This window comes from Dendrobates tinctorius, unplaced genomic scaffold, assembly GCF_039654945.1.
Source record: "Dendrobates tinctorius isolate UK_male_01 unplaced genomic scaffold, ASM3965494v1 ptg000081l, whole genome shotgun sequence".
Classification (NCBI taxonomy): Eukaryota; Metazoa; Chordata; class Amphibia; order Anura; family Dendrobatidae; genus Dendrobates; species Dendrobates tinctorius.
The window spans coordinates 116,539-137,174 of record NW_027361749.1 but is presented as its reverse complement, the minus strand read 5'-3'; the positions used below and the strand labels follow the sequence as shown (position 1 = coordinate 137,174).

Below are 20,636 nucleotides of genomic sequence, written 5' to 3'. Positions count from 1 at the left end.
AAAGTTTAAATACTCCTGAAATTCTAATAATTGTATGTCAGTAACAATAGAAACATTGACTAAAAGATCTAAAAACACTGAAGCTGCAAACTTTGTGAAAATCAAAATTGATGTAGTCTAAAGCCCCGTTACACACTGCGATATCGCTAGCAATATCGCTGTAAAGTCACCGATTTTGTGACGTTGCAGCGATTTTGCTAGCGATATCGCAGTGTGTGATACTTACCTACGACCGGCTCCCCCGCTGCTTATCGCTGATCGCGCAAGAACGTCCTGGACCATTCCTCGTCGGTCACTTCCTGCTGTGACGACGAGCGACGCGTGGAGCCGGGCGGGAGGACACAGGATCGCCGCGTCTGACAGGTAAGTAGCGATCCCCGTCCCCAGCGATGTCGCTGGTGAGATCTGCCTGTGTGGCAGCTCACTAGCGACCACCTAGCGATGCACCAGCGATCCTGACTGCGTCATATCGCTGGTCGGGATCGCTGGTGCATAGCTAGGTGTAACGGTACCCTAAAAACTTTTGGCCACAACTGTACACCAATAACCCTTTGGAGGTCATTTTGAAGGACTCTGGCACTGCTCCTACTGTGCTCCCTAAAGAAAGGAGCAGATAAGTCCTGCTGCTGGGTTGATGCTTTCTCATGGCCATGACCAGCTCTTGCTTGATGCTCTTAGGTCACGGTTGAAAGTATTGGATTGATTAGGTTAGTGACACTCCTACCAAACTCTGATCTACGTTTGCTCAGAGTGTCATCATAGTGCGATCCCATTCTCTCAGATAAGACAATTGAAGCACAGTTAAAGAGAAGATGGAGAACAAAATTTCTCCATCTTTCCAAATGCTAGAGTCTGCAGAAATCTGACTACACTCCGATGTCATTTGAGTGCAGTCTAATGTTTTTCATGCACCCATAAACTTGAATGGGTGAGTGACTCTTCCGATTTCAAAGTGAAATTAAAACATTCTGTGATTTTTTTTTTGTGATTTTGGTCATCAGCACTACCTCATGGCACAACATTGGTTTGAGTGCTAGCCGGTAAAAAAATAATTGGATAGCACTCTTACGATTTATACACTTGTGAGAGCTTGGTTTTAAAGACTGTGCTTGGAGGGACATCCAACATTCTTCTGATGATATGTATGCATGTCTCGTCCTGGGGGAGCTGAACTACCTGTGCAACCTTAATGTTCCCCAACTACTTATGAGACATGCAGCTACGGGGACGCGAACATACCAAAGACACTCCATTAGCACCCAAGCATGCTCAGATAACACTTTATCCAAGCACGTTCACTCATCACTATTAACAATCACCTTGGTTTCCTAAACAAACAGATGGATGTCCCTGAAGTTTAAACTCATGTAGTGTTATTCTGTGATGTTCAAGTGTTCCCTTTATTTTTTTTTAACCAGCATACTTAGCTTTAATAAATGAAATCAGACAAAAAAAAAAAAAAAAGTAAAAAAACCCTAAAGAAAAAACTGGGTGGGGGTCAATGTATTTTTAAAGGGAATCTGTCACCCCTTTTATCGAATATGAGTTGCCGGCACCGACATCAGGGGCTTATCTACAGCATTCTGTAATGCTGTAGATAATCCCCCGATGTAACCTGAAAGATAAGAAAAACGAGTTAGATTATACTCATCAGGGGGTGGTCCGGTCTTGGTCCGATGGGTGTTGCGGTCCGGCGCCTCCAATCTTCATACGATGAAGTCCTCTTCTTTCCTTCCTGTCGTAGCTCTGGCGCAGGCGCACTGCTCTGCCCTGTTGAGGGCAGAGCAGAATACTGCAGTGCGCAGGTGCCAGACCTCTCCAGGAGCCTGCGCACTGCAGGACTCTGCTCTCCCCTCAACAGGGCAGAGCAGTGCGCCTGCGCAGGAGCCACGACAGGAAGGATAGAAGAGGACGGCATCGTATGAAGATGGCAGGCGCCGGACCGGATTGCAACACCCATCGGACAGGACCGAACGCCCGGGTGAGTAAAATCAACTCTTTTTTCTTATCTTGCAGGTTACACTGGGAGCTTATCTACAGCATTACAGAATGCTGTAGATAAGCCCCTGATGTTGGTGCTGGCACCTCACTCGAAAAAAAAGGGGTGACAGATTCCCTTTAACAGTACTAAGCAATGGAAAAAGCTCTCCTGGTGATGCATGGATGGCATCTGATCCTATTTTCGCTGACTATTTGGCTCCACAAGACAGCTTTATTCCACTACCTCAATACTGCACAAGCTGCTTTGAGAAGTAATCTACAACTTAACCTGGCACCCAATTTTTCAATTGCAATGACGTTTCGCAGCATAGAAGCACCAGAATGCAGGCTAAATACCAACATAATCAGCATACCCGCATCTACTTACCGTAAGGTACAAGCAAGTGTATACATTATGAACCAAACTTCAGTTTTTTTTTGTTTCATTCGACACCGCAGGCATGCTGTACTCCGGATTCTTCATCTTCCTCATGAAGCAAAATACAAATTTGGGGTACAATCACATGCATTCATTTTTATCTGAGGACCTACCTTACCATCTCTTACCTATGTCCAAGATTCGGCTTTGAAGAGCCGATGTAAATAAAAAGGGTTCATCTTTACAAGATCTAATCACTGCCCCAATTAGTTCGGAGTTTGTCGCCAATATACAAGCATTTTCTTCATTCAGGTTAACGCCGGCCATAGACGTAACATCATTTATATCATCTTCTTCCCTAACACAGATTAACATTTAACATTTTTCAGCACATATTCACAAAATGATGCAGTGATCTGAAATATATTATACTACATAAAAATAATTTTTTTTTTACCCCAAAAGGGGATGCTGCCCTCATGAGACATTGTGTCCTAGTTCTACTAGTCACTACTGCTTTACTGTAGGTGCTCTATATAAGGAATATTAATTATGGCCACTTTTATCAAACATAAAGCTTCGTTCACACAAGTGTATAACAAATCTTACATTTTAAATCCAGGAAAAAAAAATTGATTATCCTCCGTTTATCCGTTGACATCCACGTGGCATCCATTTTTACTCAATTAAAAAATTGTTAGGCCAAATACAGATTTTTGTATTAATTGCAGTGGTTTAGTTAAAAAGGAACACCAGATGGATGGTGCCCGCATTGCACCATTATTTATTCTTGCACGACCCATTCATTGAACTGTGTAGGCGAGACTCATCTGGAAAACAGACAAGCGAATGATGCAATTTCTCTTACAGACCGTTGGGCGGCATGAAAACATGATCATGTGAACTGACCCACAGCGTTACACAGACAGCACTCGCACCAAAAATACATTCTTGTGATTGCACCCCAACGTTCAACCTTTGTGTCACTGAACACATCACTTTCCTGCACCATTTCTGCGGAATCCATCCCAAGTGTTTTGAGACTAGACGCAGGTGAAGAAATTGTTACGTTGGCAGACTATGCACGAGTGACGTTGTATAGTAGTCTTTTAGTCATCTATATGGGCACGCAGGTCACAGAAAATGGAATAAAGTGATACCTTAATATCTGCAATCCTATATTAAGCCAGCATTGTTTATGGTATTTTTTTCCAAAATATTTTTAGATAATTTTTGACTTAATGAATTAGTGAATAGAGAGGAGGTTTTGCACGAGAGTCTGACTATTCATTCCAATGGTTGTTCCTGAATACCGCCATGCAAGGATAACTAAAGAAGTTTCATCTGTTCGACCTTAAAAATGTATCTATAGCCAACAGATCTGCATTGAGCAAACATGTTGACATGAGAAGAGTTATTTCAAAAAGGTCAGGACAGAAAATCAGCACTTTAACTCCTCTCATTCATGTACAGAAGCCTAATCATCAAGACTGGAGTTTTCTACGCTTTCCACACCAGTCATCTACAGTAAAGTGTGCCACATTCATTAAGAGATACATGCCCTTGTTGAATTTGGTGCCTTTTTTGGGGTACCAGAGACAAATCTGCATGAAGCAGCATCTATGCAAAGTGTTACTTTGTACAACAATTTTCTTTAGGTAAAACTAATGATAAAATACTTTCTAAAAGTGTTCAGTTGTTAAAAAAAAAAAAAAAAAAAAAAAAAAAAAAAAGAAAATTATCCCCCCCCCCGCCAACAAAAAAAAAGCAAAATGTGAGAACATTTCTTAAACACTACTGGCTACAAAGTGTCAGATGAGCTTAGGATGTGAACTCGGTCTTGCAGTTTTATTTTAGGCCTATAAGCCTACGAGGAATATGTAAGAGTGCTAATCAATTTCCATAAGGTTTTTCTTTTGCACGGATAACTCCGTCCGTCCTGACTGATCAAGGCTGCAGGATTTGTTTCAGTCACAGTAACAGTAACCAGGTCCTTGCTGTTGGCACTGAAGTCACATAGATCCTCAGTGTGAAGATCTTTCCTACGCAGCTGGCAACCCTACAAGGCCATTTGTACCTAAAAACTTAGGTCTGTTTGCCAACAGCTGTTAGTGGACTTTCTCTAAAAACAGAACTTGCTGGAAGATTTTCTGCCACAGATGCACAGTAACTGCGAGATCCTGTTCAGTTTGAGGCATCTCAGAAATGGCAACTGTGGTGTTTTCACTGTCAGGGCGACAGAGTCGGAGTCCATTTTGGTGGAGTTGGAGTTAGTATAAAATTAACAGACCGACTCCTAAAATATAGATTAAATTGGGATCAGTAGTTTGGTGCAGGATATGTTATAAATGTTTTCATAAGAATTTGGGAAAGTTATGAAATGTCCTATAAATGTCTGTTCTGTTCTAATGATCTCGGTTTTTAGCGGAGATGAATCCGTGCTGCACTTTATGTACATGCTCAGTAATGAGGCAATGCTATGGAGTCAAAAGTCAGAGAAATTAAGGCTGAGGCAGAGTCAGAGGTTTGGCTTACCGACTCCACAGCCCTGTTCACTGTACAATGAGAAGGGTGCTTAGACTAGACTTACTGTATATTAGAGATAGAGATAATTAGTGTAAGAAAATCTAGAGTATCACTAGCAATACATATCAAATAATGAACTATATTAAAACATCACTTAATAAGATGTTAAAAAAAAGTAATCAATTATATAATATAGTGGCCAATACATACTCACCTAAAGAGAAAAAAACAATAAGGGCGGGGGTATATATAATCCCTATTAATGGCGTAAGGTGACGCTGCCTAACGGCTGAGGTTGGCACTCTTATCATTCAGTCGCGCCCCCTACAAACATCGGCTAGCCCAGATTTTTTTAATTGAAAAGTTTATTAATTGAAAACAGCATACAGTAACAACATTTCTAAATACAACCAGAGAGGTAGTTTTCATTATACAGGGTGGGTCATGTATACGGATACACCCAAATAAAATGTGAATTGTTGGTGATATCAACTTCCTGTTTGTGGCACATTAGTATATGGGAGGGGGAAACTTTTCAAGATAGGTGGTGACCATGGCGGCCATTCTGAAGTCGGCCATTTTGGATCCAACTTTATTATTTCCAATGGAAAGAGGGTCATGTGACAAACTAATTGAGAATTTCACAAGAAAAACAATGGGTGTGCTTGGTTTTAACGCAACTTTATTCTTTCATGAGTTATTTACAAGTTTCTCTTTGTTTACAGCCATTGACATGTCACAGAGGTTAGCAGGTGAGGAGTGGATAGAAATTGTTTTAATGTCTAACTGTAAAGTGCTGCGGAATAGGTTAGCGCTATAGAAAAAGATTATTATTATTTATTATTAATAATAATGTCTGGTGAACGCAGTACCAGAGTCATTGCAGCAGATTTCCATGCAAGACAGCCTACGCAAGAAAACTCACCATTCCCATTTTATTTAGGTGTATCCATATAAATGGCCCACCCAAAAAAGTTTGCCTCATTACTAAACATAATGTTCTGTGTTATCTGAGGGTCCTGTTCCAGAGAAATTTGGCTGTAAAATGTCAATTGCTCTTTTATTCTATAAACTACTGACATGTCTTCAAATTTCCAAGCAATAATTTGTATTTTAATGGTATTTTCAGAAAATGAGAAATGGTCAAAATAACAAAAAAATGCAGTGCTTGCAGACCACAAATAATACTAAAAAACAAGTTCATAATCATTTAGAAACAACAATACTAATGTTTTAACTCAGGAAGAGTTCAGAAATCTATATTTTGTGGAATATGTAACACTGTGGAATTGCGGAAAAACACCGTTGACCACCGTCTCCTACTCTCTAGGCTCCAGTCACTGGGCATTAAGGACACTGCTCTCTCCTGGTTCTCTTCCTGTCTTTCTGACCGCTCCTTCAGTGCTTTGTTCTCTGGCTCCACGTCATCTCCTCTTCCTCTCGCTGTCGGAGTACCTCAGGGATCAGTCCTTGGCCCCCTTCTCTTCTCTCTCTACACGGCCCCAATTGGACAGACCATCAGCAGATTTGTCTTTCAGTACCATCTTTATGCTGATGACACACAACTATATACGTTATCCCCCGACCTTACCCCTGCTGTACTACAGAACGCCAGTGACTGTCTGTCCGCAGTCTCCAACATCATGTCCGCTCTCTATCCGAAACTCAACCTCTCAAAAACTGAACTTCTTCTGCTCCCGCCGTCTACTAACCTCCCTAAATCTGACATTTCTCTCTCCGTGGGCAGCACCATAACACCCAGGCAGCAGGCGTGCTTGTCTGGGTGTTATGTTTGACACCGATCTCTCCTTCACATCCCATATAGAATCTCTTGCCCGCTCTTGCCGCTTACACCTAAAAAAATCTCTAGAATCCGACCTTTTCTCACCATGGAAACAAAAACCCTCACTGTAGCATTGCTCCACTCCCACCTGGACTACTGCAACGCTCTTAATTGGCCTCCTCATTACTCGACTATCCCCTCTCCAGTCCATCCTTAATGCAGCAGCCAGGGTCATCCATCTGGCTAATCAGTACTCGGACACGTCTGCTCTTCGCCAGTCTACATTGGCTGCCCATTCATTATAGGATCCAATTCAAAGTACTTGTTCTCACCCACAAAGTTCTCCACAATGCAGCACCCCCTTACATCTCTTCCCCCATTTCTATCGGCCTAACCGACTGCTGCGCTCTGCAAACGATTTTCAACTAACCTCTGCACTAATCTGTACCTCCCACTCCAGACTCCTAGACTTCTCTCGCGTTGCGCCAATCTCCTTTGGGATGCTCTACGCCAAGAAATTAGGACTATCCACAATTTGCATTGTTTCAGGAGTTCCCTCAAAACACATTTGTTCAGAGCGGCCTATCACGTTCACTAATCAAAGTCATTATATGTGTAAGTGTGCGTGTATAGCCCATTCACTATCTCCATCCATCCATCAAGACGGCTGGACCATCATTTTAAATACACCATTGTAAATACACACCTGTACTTTTGTATCTCCCCCACCTCCCTGTAGATTGTAAGCTCTCACAAAGCAGGGTCGTCTTATTTTGCTTTAATTATTGAATTGTTAACGTTGTAATGTATGACTTGTGTTTTGAAACTGTAAAACTATAAAGCGCTGTGGAATATGTTGGCGCTATATAAAGATTATTATTATTTTTAATCACAGCTTTCATGCGTCTTGGCATGCTTTCGCGCAGTCTTTCACACTGCTTTTGGGTGACCTTATGCCACTCCTGGTACAAAAATTTAAGCAGTTCTGTGTTTGATGGCTTGTGACTATCCATCTTCCTCTTGATTACATTCCAGAGGTTTTCAATGGGGTTTAGGTCTGGAGATTGGGCTGACCATGACAGATTTGATGTGGTGGTCCTTCATCCACACATTGATTGACCTAGCTGTGTGGCATGGCGCATTGTGCTGCTGGAAAAAACAATCGTCAGAGTTAGGGAACATTGAATGAGCTGAAGGAATCAACTGTTTCCAGGATAACCTTGTATGCAGCTTGATTCATACGTCCTTCGCAAATAACCTGCCCAATTCCAGCCTTGCTGAAGCATCCCCAGATCATCACCGATCCTCCAAATTTCTCAGTTGGTGCAAGACACTGTGGCTTGTACGCCTCTCCAGGTGTTGGACAAAGCTAAAAATTAGACTCAGAAAATTACCTTACTCCAGTCCTCTATGATCCAATCCTTATGGTCTTTGGCAAACTTCAACCTGGCTCTCCTTTGCTTCTCATTGATGTAAGGCTTTTTTCTAGCTTTACATGACTTGAGCCCTGCCTCTAGGAGCCTGTTACGAACTGTTTTGCTGTGCACTTCACCCCAGCTGCCATTTGCCATTCCTTTTGTAGGTCACTTAATGTCATCCTGTGGTTGCTGAGTGACATTCAAATAAGATGACGGTCATCCCGGTCAGTGGAAAGTCGTTTTCACCCTCTGCCGGTCTGTAGCTGTTGTCCCCAATGTCTGCTGCTTGACCTTGTTGTAATGGACTGCCGTCTTAGAAATTTTAAGGATGGATGCAACATGCCGCTCACTGTATCCCTCTGCTAGTAAAGCCAGAATTGAGCCCTTCTTTTCCTCACTCAAGACTTTTCTTTTCAACTCATTTGGCATGGTTAAAAGTTATTTTTTTCATTCCTATTACTTTTGGGATATACCAAGCAGGTTTTTTTTTTATACTTTCCTTCGTTAAATAAGATTTGGTTCAGGTGATCACCTAATCAGAAGCATATTAAGTAGAATGAGGTGTACTCTGGTTGGAATTCAACTGACACTGGAATGGCTGTCAGACATGTAGAGAAGCTGATTTTTATAAAACTGTGCAGTGGTCTTTTAATTTTTGCCAGAGCTGTACTTTATACTGAAGTAGCAGGACTATAGTGTACATTGTTACATGGACATAGATTGTGTCCATTTAACACTATGGCCACCTGGTAACAAGGTCTTCTTTCTACACAAGCCATAATTTCTTCATTTGGAATTCTGCATTATGTCAGTCATATTAAGAGGTATAATAAACTTCATAAAATGCTGAACATTAAAAAGAAGATCAAAAGTTTTTGGAGCTTTCTTACACGTCTTAAGTTTTTTCCAAGCAGCCTTATTAAACATATGGCAAAGAAAATCTCCATTAAATCTTTGGTTCCATCACCATTTATACTTAAAAAGGTTTTCTGAACTCCGGATAGGTCATTAATATTGGAATGGTGGGGGTTCCCATAAGCAGCAGCTGTTCACTTGAAGAAAATAGGCTCCAAGTACTTGGCAGTGGTCGCTACAGTGCGACCGAAGCTCTGTTGTTCAGCTCCATTCACTACTTGCATCTGTCGCCACCAAAGCAGGCAACACCTGATCAATGAGGGTGATAGAGGTGTTCCCTTTAAAGGCTCCCTCTACATTTTATGTATACAGCTTCAATGCAGAACCATTTGTCACCATGGAAACAGACTATAAAAAAAACTCTGTAGTTAAGTACTGCAAAGTGAACTGGAGACCAAACTCATTTTTCTTTAAATCAAAAACTGTTTAATCATTTGTCGTAATCAACATTATCCATGCAACTTATGTATCTCATGCAAATGCATTGGAAGAAGTCATTTACATTTTCCCTTTATATACAAAGAGAAATGTAAAAAAGGAAAACAGAAAAACCACAAAACTGAACAAAGAATCTCCCCCACTCCAACTAATCTCCCCTCTCCCGTGTCCAACCAAACTTTCAAAAACATTTTTACTAGAGAAATAGTAAATTTAAGACCACATTCAATTCAGAGACCACAGTAGAAAATCTAATCCAGCTTCTCCATTGCTTACAAAATTTCATTATTGCTCCCCTTTAATATAAACCTTCTCTTCCATCAAAATTGTATCTTTTTTTTTTTTTTAGACATTGGATTATTTCTGCTATCCAGTGTTTGGCTCGGGATTTTCTAACCTGGTATATTTTGGTTATGGCCAACTGGTTTGGGTCAGACCATACGAAACCCAAAATACATACAGTATAGTGTGATCAAGTGACATTTGAAGACCATAAACTTCCATAATTTATTTTCAAGCATTCCCTCACAGTTCAGAGAGTTTGGAGCAAGACCAGAACATGTGTATTAAATCTGTGCCTTCCTCGAACAAGCATCCTCTTCTGCAAGACCCATCTTACAGTGCCTTGCGAAATTATTCGGCCCCCTGGAACTTTTCAACCTTTTCCCACATATCATGCTTCAAACATAAAGATACCAAATGTAATTTTTTGGTGAAGAACCAACAAGTGGGACACAATTGTGAAGTTGAATGAAATTTATTGGTTATTTTAAATTTTTGTGGAAATTCAAAAACTGAAAAGTGGGGCGTGGAATATTTTTCGGCCCCTTTAACTTAATTTGTTGCGCCACCTTTTGCTCCGATTACAGCTGCAAGTCGCTTGGGGTATGTCTATCAGTTTTGTACATCGAGAGACTGAAAATTCTTGCCCATTCTTCCTTGGCAAACAGCTCGAGCTCAGTGAGATTTGATGGAGATCGTTTGTGAACAGCAGTTTTCAGCTCTTTCCACAGATTCTCAATTGGATTCAGGTCTGGACTTTGACTTGGCCATTCTAACACCTGGATATGTTTATTTGTGAACCATTCCATTGTAGATTTTACTTTATATGTTTGGGATCATTGTCTTGTTGGAAGACAAATCTCCATCCCAGGCTCAGGTCTTTTGCAGACTCCCAACAAGTTTTCTTCAAGAATTGTCCTGTATTTGGCTCCATCCATCTTCCCATCAATTTTAACCATCTTCCCTGTACCTGCTGAAGAAAAGCAGGCCCAAACTATGCTGCTGCCTCCACCATGTTTGACAGTGGGGATGGCGTGTTCAGGGTGATGAGCGGTGTTGCCTCTACGCCAAACATATCATTTGGCATTATTGCCAAAAAGTTCGATTTTGGTTTCATCTGACCAGAGCACCTTCTTCCACATGTTTGGTGGGTCTCCCAGGTGACTTGTTGCAAAATTAGAACGACACTTTTCATGGATATCTTTGAGAAATGGCTTTCTTCTTGCCACTCTTCCATGAAGACCAGATTTATGCAGTGTACAACTAATTGTTGTCCTATGGACAGACTGTCCCACCTCAGCTGTAGATCTCTGCAGTTCATCCAGAGTGATCATGAGCCTCTTGGCTGCATCTCTGCTCAGTCTTCTCCTTGTTTGAGATGAAAGTTTAGAGGGACGTCCTGTTCTTGGTATATTTTCAGTGGCATGATACTCCTTCCATTTCAATATGATCGCTTGCACAGTGCTCCTTGGGATGTTTAAAGTTTTGGAAATCATTTTGTAACCAAATCCGACTTTAAACTTCTCCACAACAGTATCACGGACCTGCCTGTTCTGTTCCTTGGTCTTAATGATGCTCTCTGTGCTTCAAACAGAACCCTGAGTCTATCACAGAGCAGGTGCATTTATACGGAGACTTAATTACACACAGGTGGATTATATTTATCATCATTAGTCATTTAGGATAACATTGGATCATTCAGAGATCCACAATGAACTTCTGGAGTGAGTGAGTTTGCTGCACTGAAAGTAAAGGGGCCGAATAATATTGCACGCACCACTTTTCAGTTTTTGAATTTCCACAAAAATTTAAAATAACCAATAAATTTCATTCATCTTCACAACTGTGTCCCACTTGTTCATTCTTCACCAAAAATTTACATTTGTTATCTTTATATTTGAAGCATATGTGGGAAATGGTTGAAAAGTTTCAGGGGGCTGAATACTTTTGCAAGGCACTGTACATAATGCTTCGGAGGCCTATGCACCCTGTCTATCAGAAATACCGTAATTGAGACTTCCTCTATGCCATATTAAATTCGATCTTCTGTCAATTCAAAAAGATTCTCCCACTCTTTCACAGAAATGTTTTCCACATCCCTCTACCACCTAGCTTTAACCTGGGCCATGGGATCTCCGAAAGGTTTTTCTCAGCACAGTATTACATAATTGTGAGATTAGTCCCCTCAAAGCTTTTCCACATAGCACAGAGTCTAGTACCCTATTAGTTGAGATGGTAAGATCTGTTATTTTGTTTCCTCAGATCCAATAGAGTGCCTTAATTTCAAGTATTTAAAGACCTCAGTTACTCAAGTTAAACGCTATTAGATTACCAAATGAAAAAAAAAAAACAAAAAAAACACTATCTCCATATAACTGGTAAACGTATTTCAAGCCCCTATACCAAGCCTTTCCAGTTCCCAAATCCCTCTAGAGGAGAAAGTTCCTTCAGACATAGATTATCCCAAATAAGGGTGTATTTAGAAAAGCCTCTCATAACCCGCTGTTACAGAGCCTCCAGATTTTATGTAGAATAAATAGATCAGAAAACGGTTTTGGATTGCCCCTGAATTTATGCGATTCCAAAAGCTCTACCAGGCGCTCCCCTCAACCCACATATTCAGCACTGATGTACTAGCCACCTGTGTCCCCCCCTCCAGGGCCCACCTTCTAAAATGTTGAATTTGGGCAGCCAAAAAATACCCCCATGTATGTGGCAGTGCTAATCCCTCCCATGATCCCTAGGTAATTGTAACTTTTCCACTTTAATTTTGGGAATAGTGTTGTGAGTTCATTTTTCCCTTCATCATTGAGGTCTGATGAACTCCCTCCTCTGGTGAAGGAAGGTAGTGAGACTGATTACCAAACACCTGGGCAGCTAGATGATAACTGGGTGGCTGGAATTGAGGACTGGATATAAGGCTGCCGACGCCCTTCTTCCTGGCTGGTGATTTTCCTGCTGGATTCTTGGAGACCAGTCTGATTCATGCGTCTCAAAGCGAAGTTTTTCTGCTCTTTGTACTCTTCAGTGTTTTTTTTGTTTTGCCTTGTTTTTTGGGAGTTCTGCCATCCCCGGCCGGGGGTGAGCTGAATTCCATTTTTGTCTCTGATCTGTTGATCTTTTGCTCTGTCTTCAGAATATACCTGAGTGCTGATATAGTCTTTTGAAGCCTAGCGACTTCAGGGCCAGTTTTTCCTATCAATCGGTTGGCTCATTTTGATAGGGTTTTTGCGGATGGCAGACAGCAGCTTTCCTATCCTGTCCTATGTAGTTAGCTTGGGCCCCATCAATTGCTCAACCTATCTTTCTATCTGTGTGTTTTCATCTTGCTTCACCGTCATTATATGTTGGGGGCTGCCTATTGCTTTGGGGTCTGCTCTGGGGCAGTTTAGTTTTTCCCCTGTATTTAGGCTATGTAGCTCTCCGGCTGTGATCGAGGGGTCTAGGGCACCATAGGAACCCCCCACGGCTACTGCTAGTTGTTGTGGATAGGTTCAGGGGTCTGCAATCCGATAGCTGCCAACCTCTCTGGTTTTTCTGGACTTAGCTGGTATTTTGTTTTTTCCTCCTTCGGTGACTCATCATAACAGAATAGCCCTCTTCAAAACCAGGTCCCCAAAGATATTATGCATGCTTCTAAACCAATATTTAGGAATCCATACTGGAGAATTATGGAGAATGTATGAAAACAAAACTAAATTTTTAATGAAGACTTTCAAATGCAGTTAAACAAGGTCAGCTGCTCAGCCTCTGGATATAAGTAAAACGGTTTACGTTCATTGACAGCAAACAGATGGTAAAAAAATAGTGAAGAGTTGAGAGAAAGTATACAACATTCTAGCATCTGTATAAAAATAAAAATCTTGAAATGTTCGCTCTGGCCTTTTGCACTTTATTAGACTCACATTTTCTTTTTCAGGAAACAATACATGTACATAGCCACAATGAACAGACATTGACCCCATCTTTTGTCCTGAAGCATCTAATAAGCCTGTGCAAAGGTCGCTGTGAAGGGAGTGCGAGTGGGGTAAACTGTGACATCACCTACTGTGATTAGTGGATCCTGTGTCATCAATGGTGTACAGAAATATTATTGTAAGCCCGCCTCTGTTGATAAAGACCAAACAGATTGTTGGGACAGCTTTCACGATGCAAAAAAATCCCTCTAGTCTTCCAGCACAAATACAAGGGCGACAAGAAGCTGCTGAAATGCTTCCTGAAAGGACAGCAATTAATCTAAAAAAGCCTCAGTGACCAATGTGAAAACTTTAATACAGTTATATTTTTTAAAAAAATTTAAGAATTTTACTTCGGATACTGCCTTATGGTAAAATCTATGTTTACGATGTACATAATTGTTGTGATTGTTTTATCATGGAGTATTTTTTATGAAGGTTTTATCATCGAGAACAAATCATTTATCATGTCCAAGAACAGATGCACCAACGTTCGATTACTGGGAATTGTTTTCCAGATTACAGCAAGTAGAAGTTTCTCTAGGCCAGAACAAGTATAAGAAATACATGAAGCGGACTTCCTATACATTAAGGCTTTTCTCCAAATTCCATCAAGGGGTATTTTCCCTAAACGTAGCCTACACTATTGCAGGGTTAAATTTCCCCATGCTGAGAACATCCCAGAATATATTTTCTATATTGCAAGGCTTATCCCTGATTACAGCTTAGGAAATAGTTCACAAACCTAAACACATCTCCGAGTACATTGGGCTTTTTTTCTACATTATTAGATATAGCCAAGAATACAACACAAGTGTTTATTGCTATGTAAAATGACTTAAAGGGGTATATTGATCTATATGAGAAGGCTGAAGTTGAGAAGGCTGAACTTTTAAATTCCTATTTTGCATCTGTTTTCTCTCAGAAAGGAAATGCAACATCAACTGTTATTCACTGTCCTATTAAGGGAATAGAAGAATCCAGGACATCTATAAACAGAAAGATAGTGAAGAAACACTTAGCTAACCTAAATGAATTCAAGTCTCCAGGTCCAGATGAATTACACCCCAGAGTACTGAAGGAGATAGCAGAAGAAATTTTTGAACCCCTCTCCATAATCTTTGAAAATTCTTGGAGAACAGGAGAAGTGCCAGAAGACTGGAGAAGAGCAAATGTTGTTCCTATCTTCAAAAAGGGGAAGAAGGTGGACCCAGGCAACTATAGGCCGGTGAGTCTGACTTCTATACCAGGAAAGATCTTTGAACAAATTATTAAACAACATGTATGTCAATACCTGGATAAGAATGAAGTGATTAAACAGAGTCAGCATGGGTTCCTAACTAATAAGTCATGTCAGACTAACTTAATTTCCTTCTATGACGGTATCACTGATTGGGTGGATCAAGGAAATGCTGTAGATATAGTATATCTTGACTTCAGCAAAGCATTTGACAAAGTCTCTCATACAATCCTTATTGAAAAAATGACTAAGTATGGAATGGACAAGGCAACTGTTAGGTGGATTCATAACTGGCTTAGTGATCGGACCCAAAGAGTGGTCGTAAATGGCTGCACATCCAGTTGGAAGAATGTCTCAAGTGGGGTACCACAGGGCTCTGTCCTGGGCCCTGTATTGTTCAACATCTTTATCAACGATTTAGATGAAGGAATTGAGGGTAAACTGATTAAATTTGCTGATGACACAAAGCTAGGAGGGATAGCTAATACTAGAGAAGAGAGAGAGAGGATTCAAAGAGATTTAAATAAACTGGAGAAGTGGGCAGCAACTAACAGAATGGTTTTTAACAGGGAGAAATGCAAAGTACTACATCTGGGCAATAAAAATGAAAAAAGCATATATAGAATGGGAGGAATAGGGCTAAGTGACAGCACATGTGAAAAAGACTTGGGTATACTAATAGATCACAGACTGAATATGAGTCAACAGTGTGATGCAGCAGCAAAAAAGGCAAATGCAATTCTAGGATGTATTAACAGAAGCATACAGTCTAGATCACGTGAAGTCATTATTTCCCTCTACTCCTCTTTGGTCAGACCTCATCTGGAATATTGTGTCCAGTTTTGGGCACCACATTTTAAAAAAGACATCAACAAACTGGAGCAAGTTCAGAAAAGAGCGACCAGAATGGTGACCGGTCTGCAAACCCTGTCTTATGAGGAAAGGTTGCAGGATTTGGGAATGTTTAGTTTGCAAAAGAGAAGACTGAGAGGAGACTTAATAGCTGTCTACAAATATCTAAAGGGCTGTCACATTGTAGAAGGATCAACTTTATTCTCATTTGCACAAGGAAAGACTAGAAGCAATGGGATGAAACTGAATGGGAAGAGACACAGATTAGATATTAGAAAAAACTTTTTGACAGTTAGAGTGATCAATGAGTGGAACAGGCTGCCACGAGAAGTGGTGAGTTCTCCTTCAATGGAAGTCTTCAAACAGAGGCTGGACAGACATCTGACTGGGATGATTTAGCGAATCCTGCTTTGAGCAGGGGGTTGGACCAGATGGCCCAGGAGGTCCCTTCCAACTCTACGATTCTATGATTCTATGATCACCTACAGACTGAACAGATGATTGTTAGTTAAATGTGGGTCCCACCACTGTGATCGCACCAAACACAAGGCTGCAGCCAGTAGGAGTTGAATCAAACATTGCACAAAGGCCATGCTTCTCCAACATTTATAAAGATAGTCGAGTGGTGACTGTATCTTAAGTGCCACAGATTTGAAATGAGAGTTTAAAATCTTGCTTGATGAAGAACACAAATGGTATTTTTGTTTATACCAAAATGTGTATTTGACAATACATCAGGTAGTTTCCTTATACCAAGACACATGGCCATATATAAAACGCTACTATCCTGAAACCCGTGTCAGAGACAATATCATGGGGGTTCTTTATATTGAACGCAACTCCATTTTAGACACGCTGATGATTCCCCAGTAGACCACAGTGTAGCCCTCCACAACCCCCCCATTGCCCAGACAGTCAGATATGCATATTTCATAAAACACTACCACAAACAAGCCATTTTTTCAGCTGCCTTCCCAAGGCAAAAAAATGTAATCGTACTTTATGGCATTTTTATGTCATAAAACATCTATGGGTAAAGAATAAAAGAACATATTCCCTAGACGTGGAGCCTGAATTTAAATGAGTCTAATAAGATGTAGGTATTATTGTCTTATTTTAATGTTCCAGTGCTTCAAACCCCTCAGGAACCGCTGTTAAATTAGGTACTGCACCTAATTGAAGCCACCCTGATGGGGATTTAAAAAGGAATGAGCTGCCCAGTCATGTGTTGGATAAGAAAATGAGCCACTGGCACCCCCTAGTGTCCTACTGAGTCAAGGTCCGATCAGTACATCGAATGATAATAAACAGTGCAGTTTTTAGAAACAATAAAGCAAGAAATACAGATCGCTTTCTGTCCGAATTGTACAAAATCACCTATTTATTAGGTTCTACTTCTTGTGGACAATGGAAAAAAGACAAGAATACGGAGATGTGACAAGTGGCAATCATTCTGATTTCATATAGGATTTAGACAATTTCCATTGAAAAAAAGATATAAATAAATGTTTCCATTAAAAAAAAAACAAAAGTTATTTCAAATCCTCGGCAGAAACAATTCTTGTCAAACACAGATGTTCAAGATCTGTCCTTTATACCAGTGTTTAGCACACAATTTTCATTTAAAGAGGAACCTGACAGCCGATACCTGCTGCATGTATCACACACTGCCCTCATCATTTCAGCCAAGTATGTCTACAAGCTTGCTAGGGACTAATCCATTGGAATTATTAGCTGGCCGGAGCAGTGTGGGGAGAAGGCTCTTGGGGACGTCCTCTTGGCCTAGATATTTGCACAGCTCTCTTCCCAGTGGCTTTTAAATGTACGCTGTTCTTTGAAATGTCACCGCGTTTCAGAGGTAAAACAAACCTGGCTGAAATAACGGATCCAGAGTCCGATTCTGGCTGCCCACTGTAATCAAGACATATACAATAAAAACTGTACATAGCTTATCCCTCTTTTTTGGTTTATACTACTGTTTATACTGAGGCTCACAATCTAAATTTCCCATCAGTATGTCTTTGGAGTGAGGGAGGAAACCGGAGTACCCGGAGGAATCCCGCCGAGCCACAGTTCTGCTTTTATTGACAAAAGCAAATAACTTGGGATAAAAAAAAAAAAAAAAATTATTAGAGAGGTTTCATTGTTATGAAAATAAGTGTTTTTCCAATTATTCTTAATTTTGGATGTCAGGGCTTAACACTACATCCTTTGCCAGCCCGCACACCCTTCATTTACAGTCAAGGTCGGGATTCCTCATTAACATTATGTGTCAATAATGTTAATCCAGCAAAAAAAGGAAAAAAAAAATGCAGCACTCACCAGATTCCAGTGTAACCAGAGTCCTTTATTTTACCATATTCGGCATGGACAGCGGTTTTTAGGGCAGGTGAAGAGAGGCATGTTTGAGGGTTTTTGTTTAGTTTTCGAGCTTTATAAAAACCATTTCTTTTTTCACAGTTCCAACAGAGGACCTGAACATGCAATCTTTGAGCTCTTGTATCTTACACAGCAACTGGAGCAATAACGTAAGAGGGAGAATACACCCATAATCTATCCGCTTAAAAGCCATGATCGCTGTTGACTGTGGCATCTAACAGGTTAAATAGTCAGGGTAGGAGTGGTCTTGCATCCTACTCATTGCTGGAGCAGGAGAATCCATTATTTGCCATTGCAAGATCCGCAAGATCACTTCTTAATTCCTTAATTCTTAATATATGCTCTCATGAGGGGAATATGTCCAACCCATCTTCAGCAATCTAATAGATATAGCCATACAAAGCCCCATTAGGAAGTGTTTCCCTTTTTAAAGGGGTTGTCCACTACTTTATGAAATGAGCGACCCACAGGAAAAAAAGCAATCGATATTCATCTCATGCAGCGTCTCCTTTCAAGAGATGCTTGTGCTGCTATTCTCTTGGGGTGGTCATGCGACATTGTGCCATGTAACTGCTAAAGCGAATCAGCACCGCCGATGTCCTGCAGCTCATCAAAACTCTGTTATAGCAAAGTCTGAAGACGATCAGTGGCCGAGTGATAAAGAGCATACACAGTCTGATGTAACAGAAGCTGATAATCACTAAAGGAAGAAGAAACTTCGAGACCTATCAGTTTTGAAACAGAAACTCATATTAGAGTTAAAAAAATGTCTCGCTGACATCAAGCAGTGACTTGAATGGAGTCAATAAGGCATTCATGGTAGAATTGATGCAAAGAAATATCTACTAAAAGAACGGAGGAAAAAATGTGCCCAAGAGAAACATTACACAGGAATATTCCATTAACTTCTGTTTAACTCGAAATAAGATATTTTAGGTCCTAAGCTACATTTACTTATTACATGTAGAGAAGTAGAGTAGATATTTGTTGTAACGTAAAAGCATTTATTCAGAACTAAAGGCAATTAATGTTGGTTAACAGCATGGCAACCACATCATCCCCGCTATGGGTTTATAATGGGTTAATGATTATGTTTAACATTCCTGAGCAAGAGGAGTGGGAGATGCAGGGTAAGTTTCTAGTTTTACAAGTTGCTTTTTGCAGCACTCCAGGTACCATCCGGACTCAAACACCTAATAGACATTTCTATATGCATGCATCATAATATACAGGGTGGGCCATTTATATGAATACACCTGGGTGGGCCATTTATAAAGTTGCATCCAAAATGGCCAACTTCAAAATGGCCACCATGGTCACCACCCATCTTGACAAGTTTTCCTCTTCCAATATACTAATGTGCCACAAACAGGAAGTTGATATCACCAACCATTCCCATTTTATTTAGGCATATCCGTAAACATGGCCCACCCTGTAGAATAGTCATAATTGGCTTTAGTAATTCTGCTATAAGGTCCAACTGCCTGTGAATTATCAACGGTAGAAATAAAACTTACAGGCTTCTGTTCAGCAGCGATAGACACCTGTTGCATACAAATGTTACTTTGTCTCTTACGCTCCAGCATTCTACTACACCAATTACAAACCAGAGTGAATCACAAATTAAATGTTTTCAGTATGATCTGAAATTAGTTTGATTTGGTGCCAAAACCCGGGAGTTGACACAACTCGAAAGGCTGAACACTCAGACGGTGATCATGACTTCTGTGAAACATCAAAACTGTGGCAAGAATCTTTGATTTAACACACTGTTTCACATAGGATTTTTGACTCTTAAGGCTATGTGCACACGCTGCGGATTGGTCTGCGGATTTGTATCTGCGGAACCGCAGGTAAAACGGCAGGTAAAATGACCTGCGGTTTATCACCTCTACAATGGAGGAGATGGTAAACCACAGCAGAATCCACAGAAAAGTAGTGACTGGTCATTTCTTTCTGCGGATTCAAAAGCGCAGTTTTTCCGCAGTTAAAAATCCGCAGCATGTGCACAGCAGATTGTAAATCACATAGGATAACATGCTACTGTACACGGTCTGCCAAAACCGCAGCGGATCCGCAGCAAAAACCGCAGCGTGTGCACATAGCCTAAGTTTGACCTGTATGAATAGGGTCATCTCCTGTTTGTGATTCACTTGTGGGGTTTAACCCCTTAGTGACAGAGCCAATTTGCAGCTAAATGACCAGGCCAATTTGTACAATTCTGTCCACTGTCACTTTATGAGGCTACTAGCTGAAGAGCCCGGCGTTGCCTGGGCATAGTAACCAACTGTGGTTAGTTATAACAAATTATAATGATTATATTGCACATAAAAACCGTGCATCTAATCCTATCCTGTGTGATACTGACTGCTGAGCCGTGTATCTAATCCTATCCTGCATGATACTGGGCTCCCCCTGCAGTCTGTCAGAGGGTGGTCTGTGTTGGCACGGTAATAATTTACAGCTTTACAGAAGGACGATAACACCA

At 40.7% G+C, this 20,636-nt stretch overlaps 1 protein-coding gene across 2 annotated transcripts in view; it reads right to left on the bottom strand.

Annotated features, from left to right (window-relative positions):
- LOC141096858 (transcription initiation factor TFIID subunit 4B-like) overlaps nucleotides 1–20,636 on the bottom strand; it is a 186,563-nt gene that overhangs the window by 65,261 nt on the left and 100,666 nt on the right. For both annotated transcript variants that reach the window (XM_073583696.1, XM_073583697.1), the window contains exon 8: nucleotides 2,548–2,717. In XM_073583696.1, coding sequence (XP_073439797.1) covers nucleotides 2,548–2,717 — 170 coding nt within the window. The remainder of the gene's footprint in view (nucleotides 1–2,547; nucleotides 2,718–20,636) is intronic.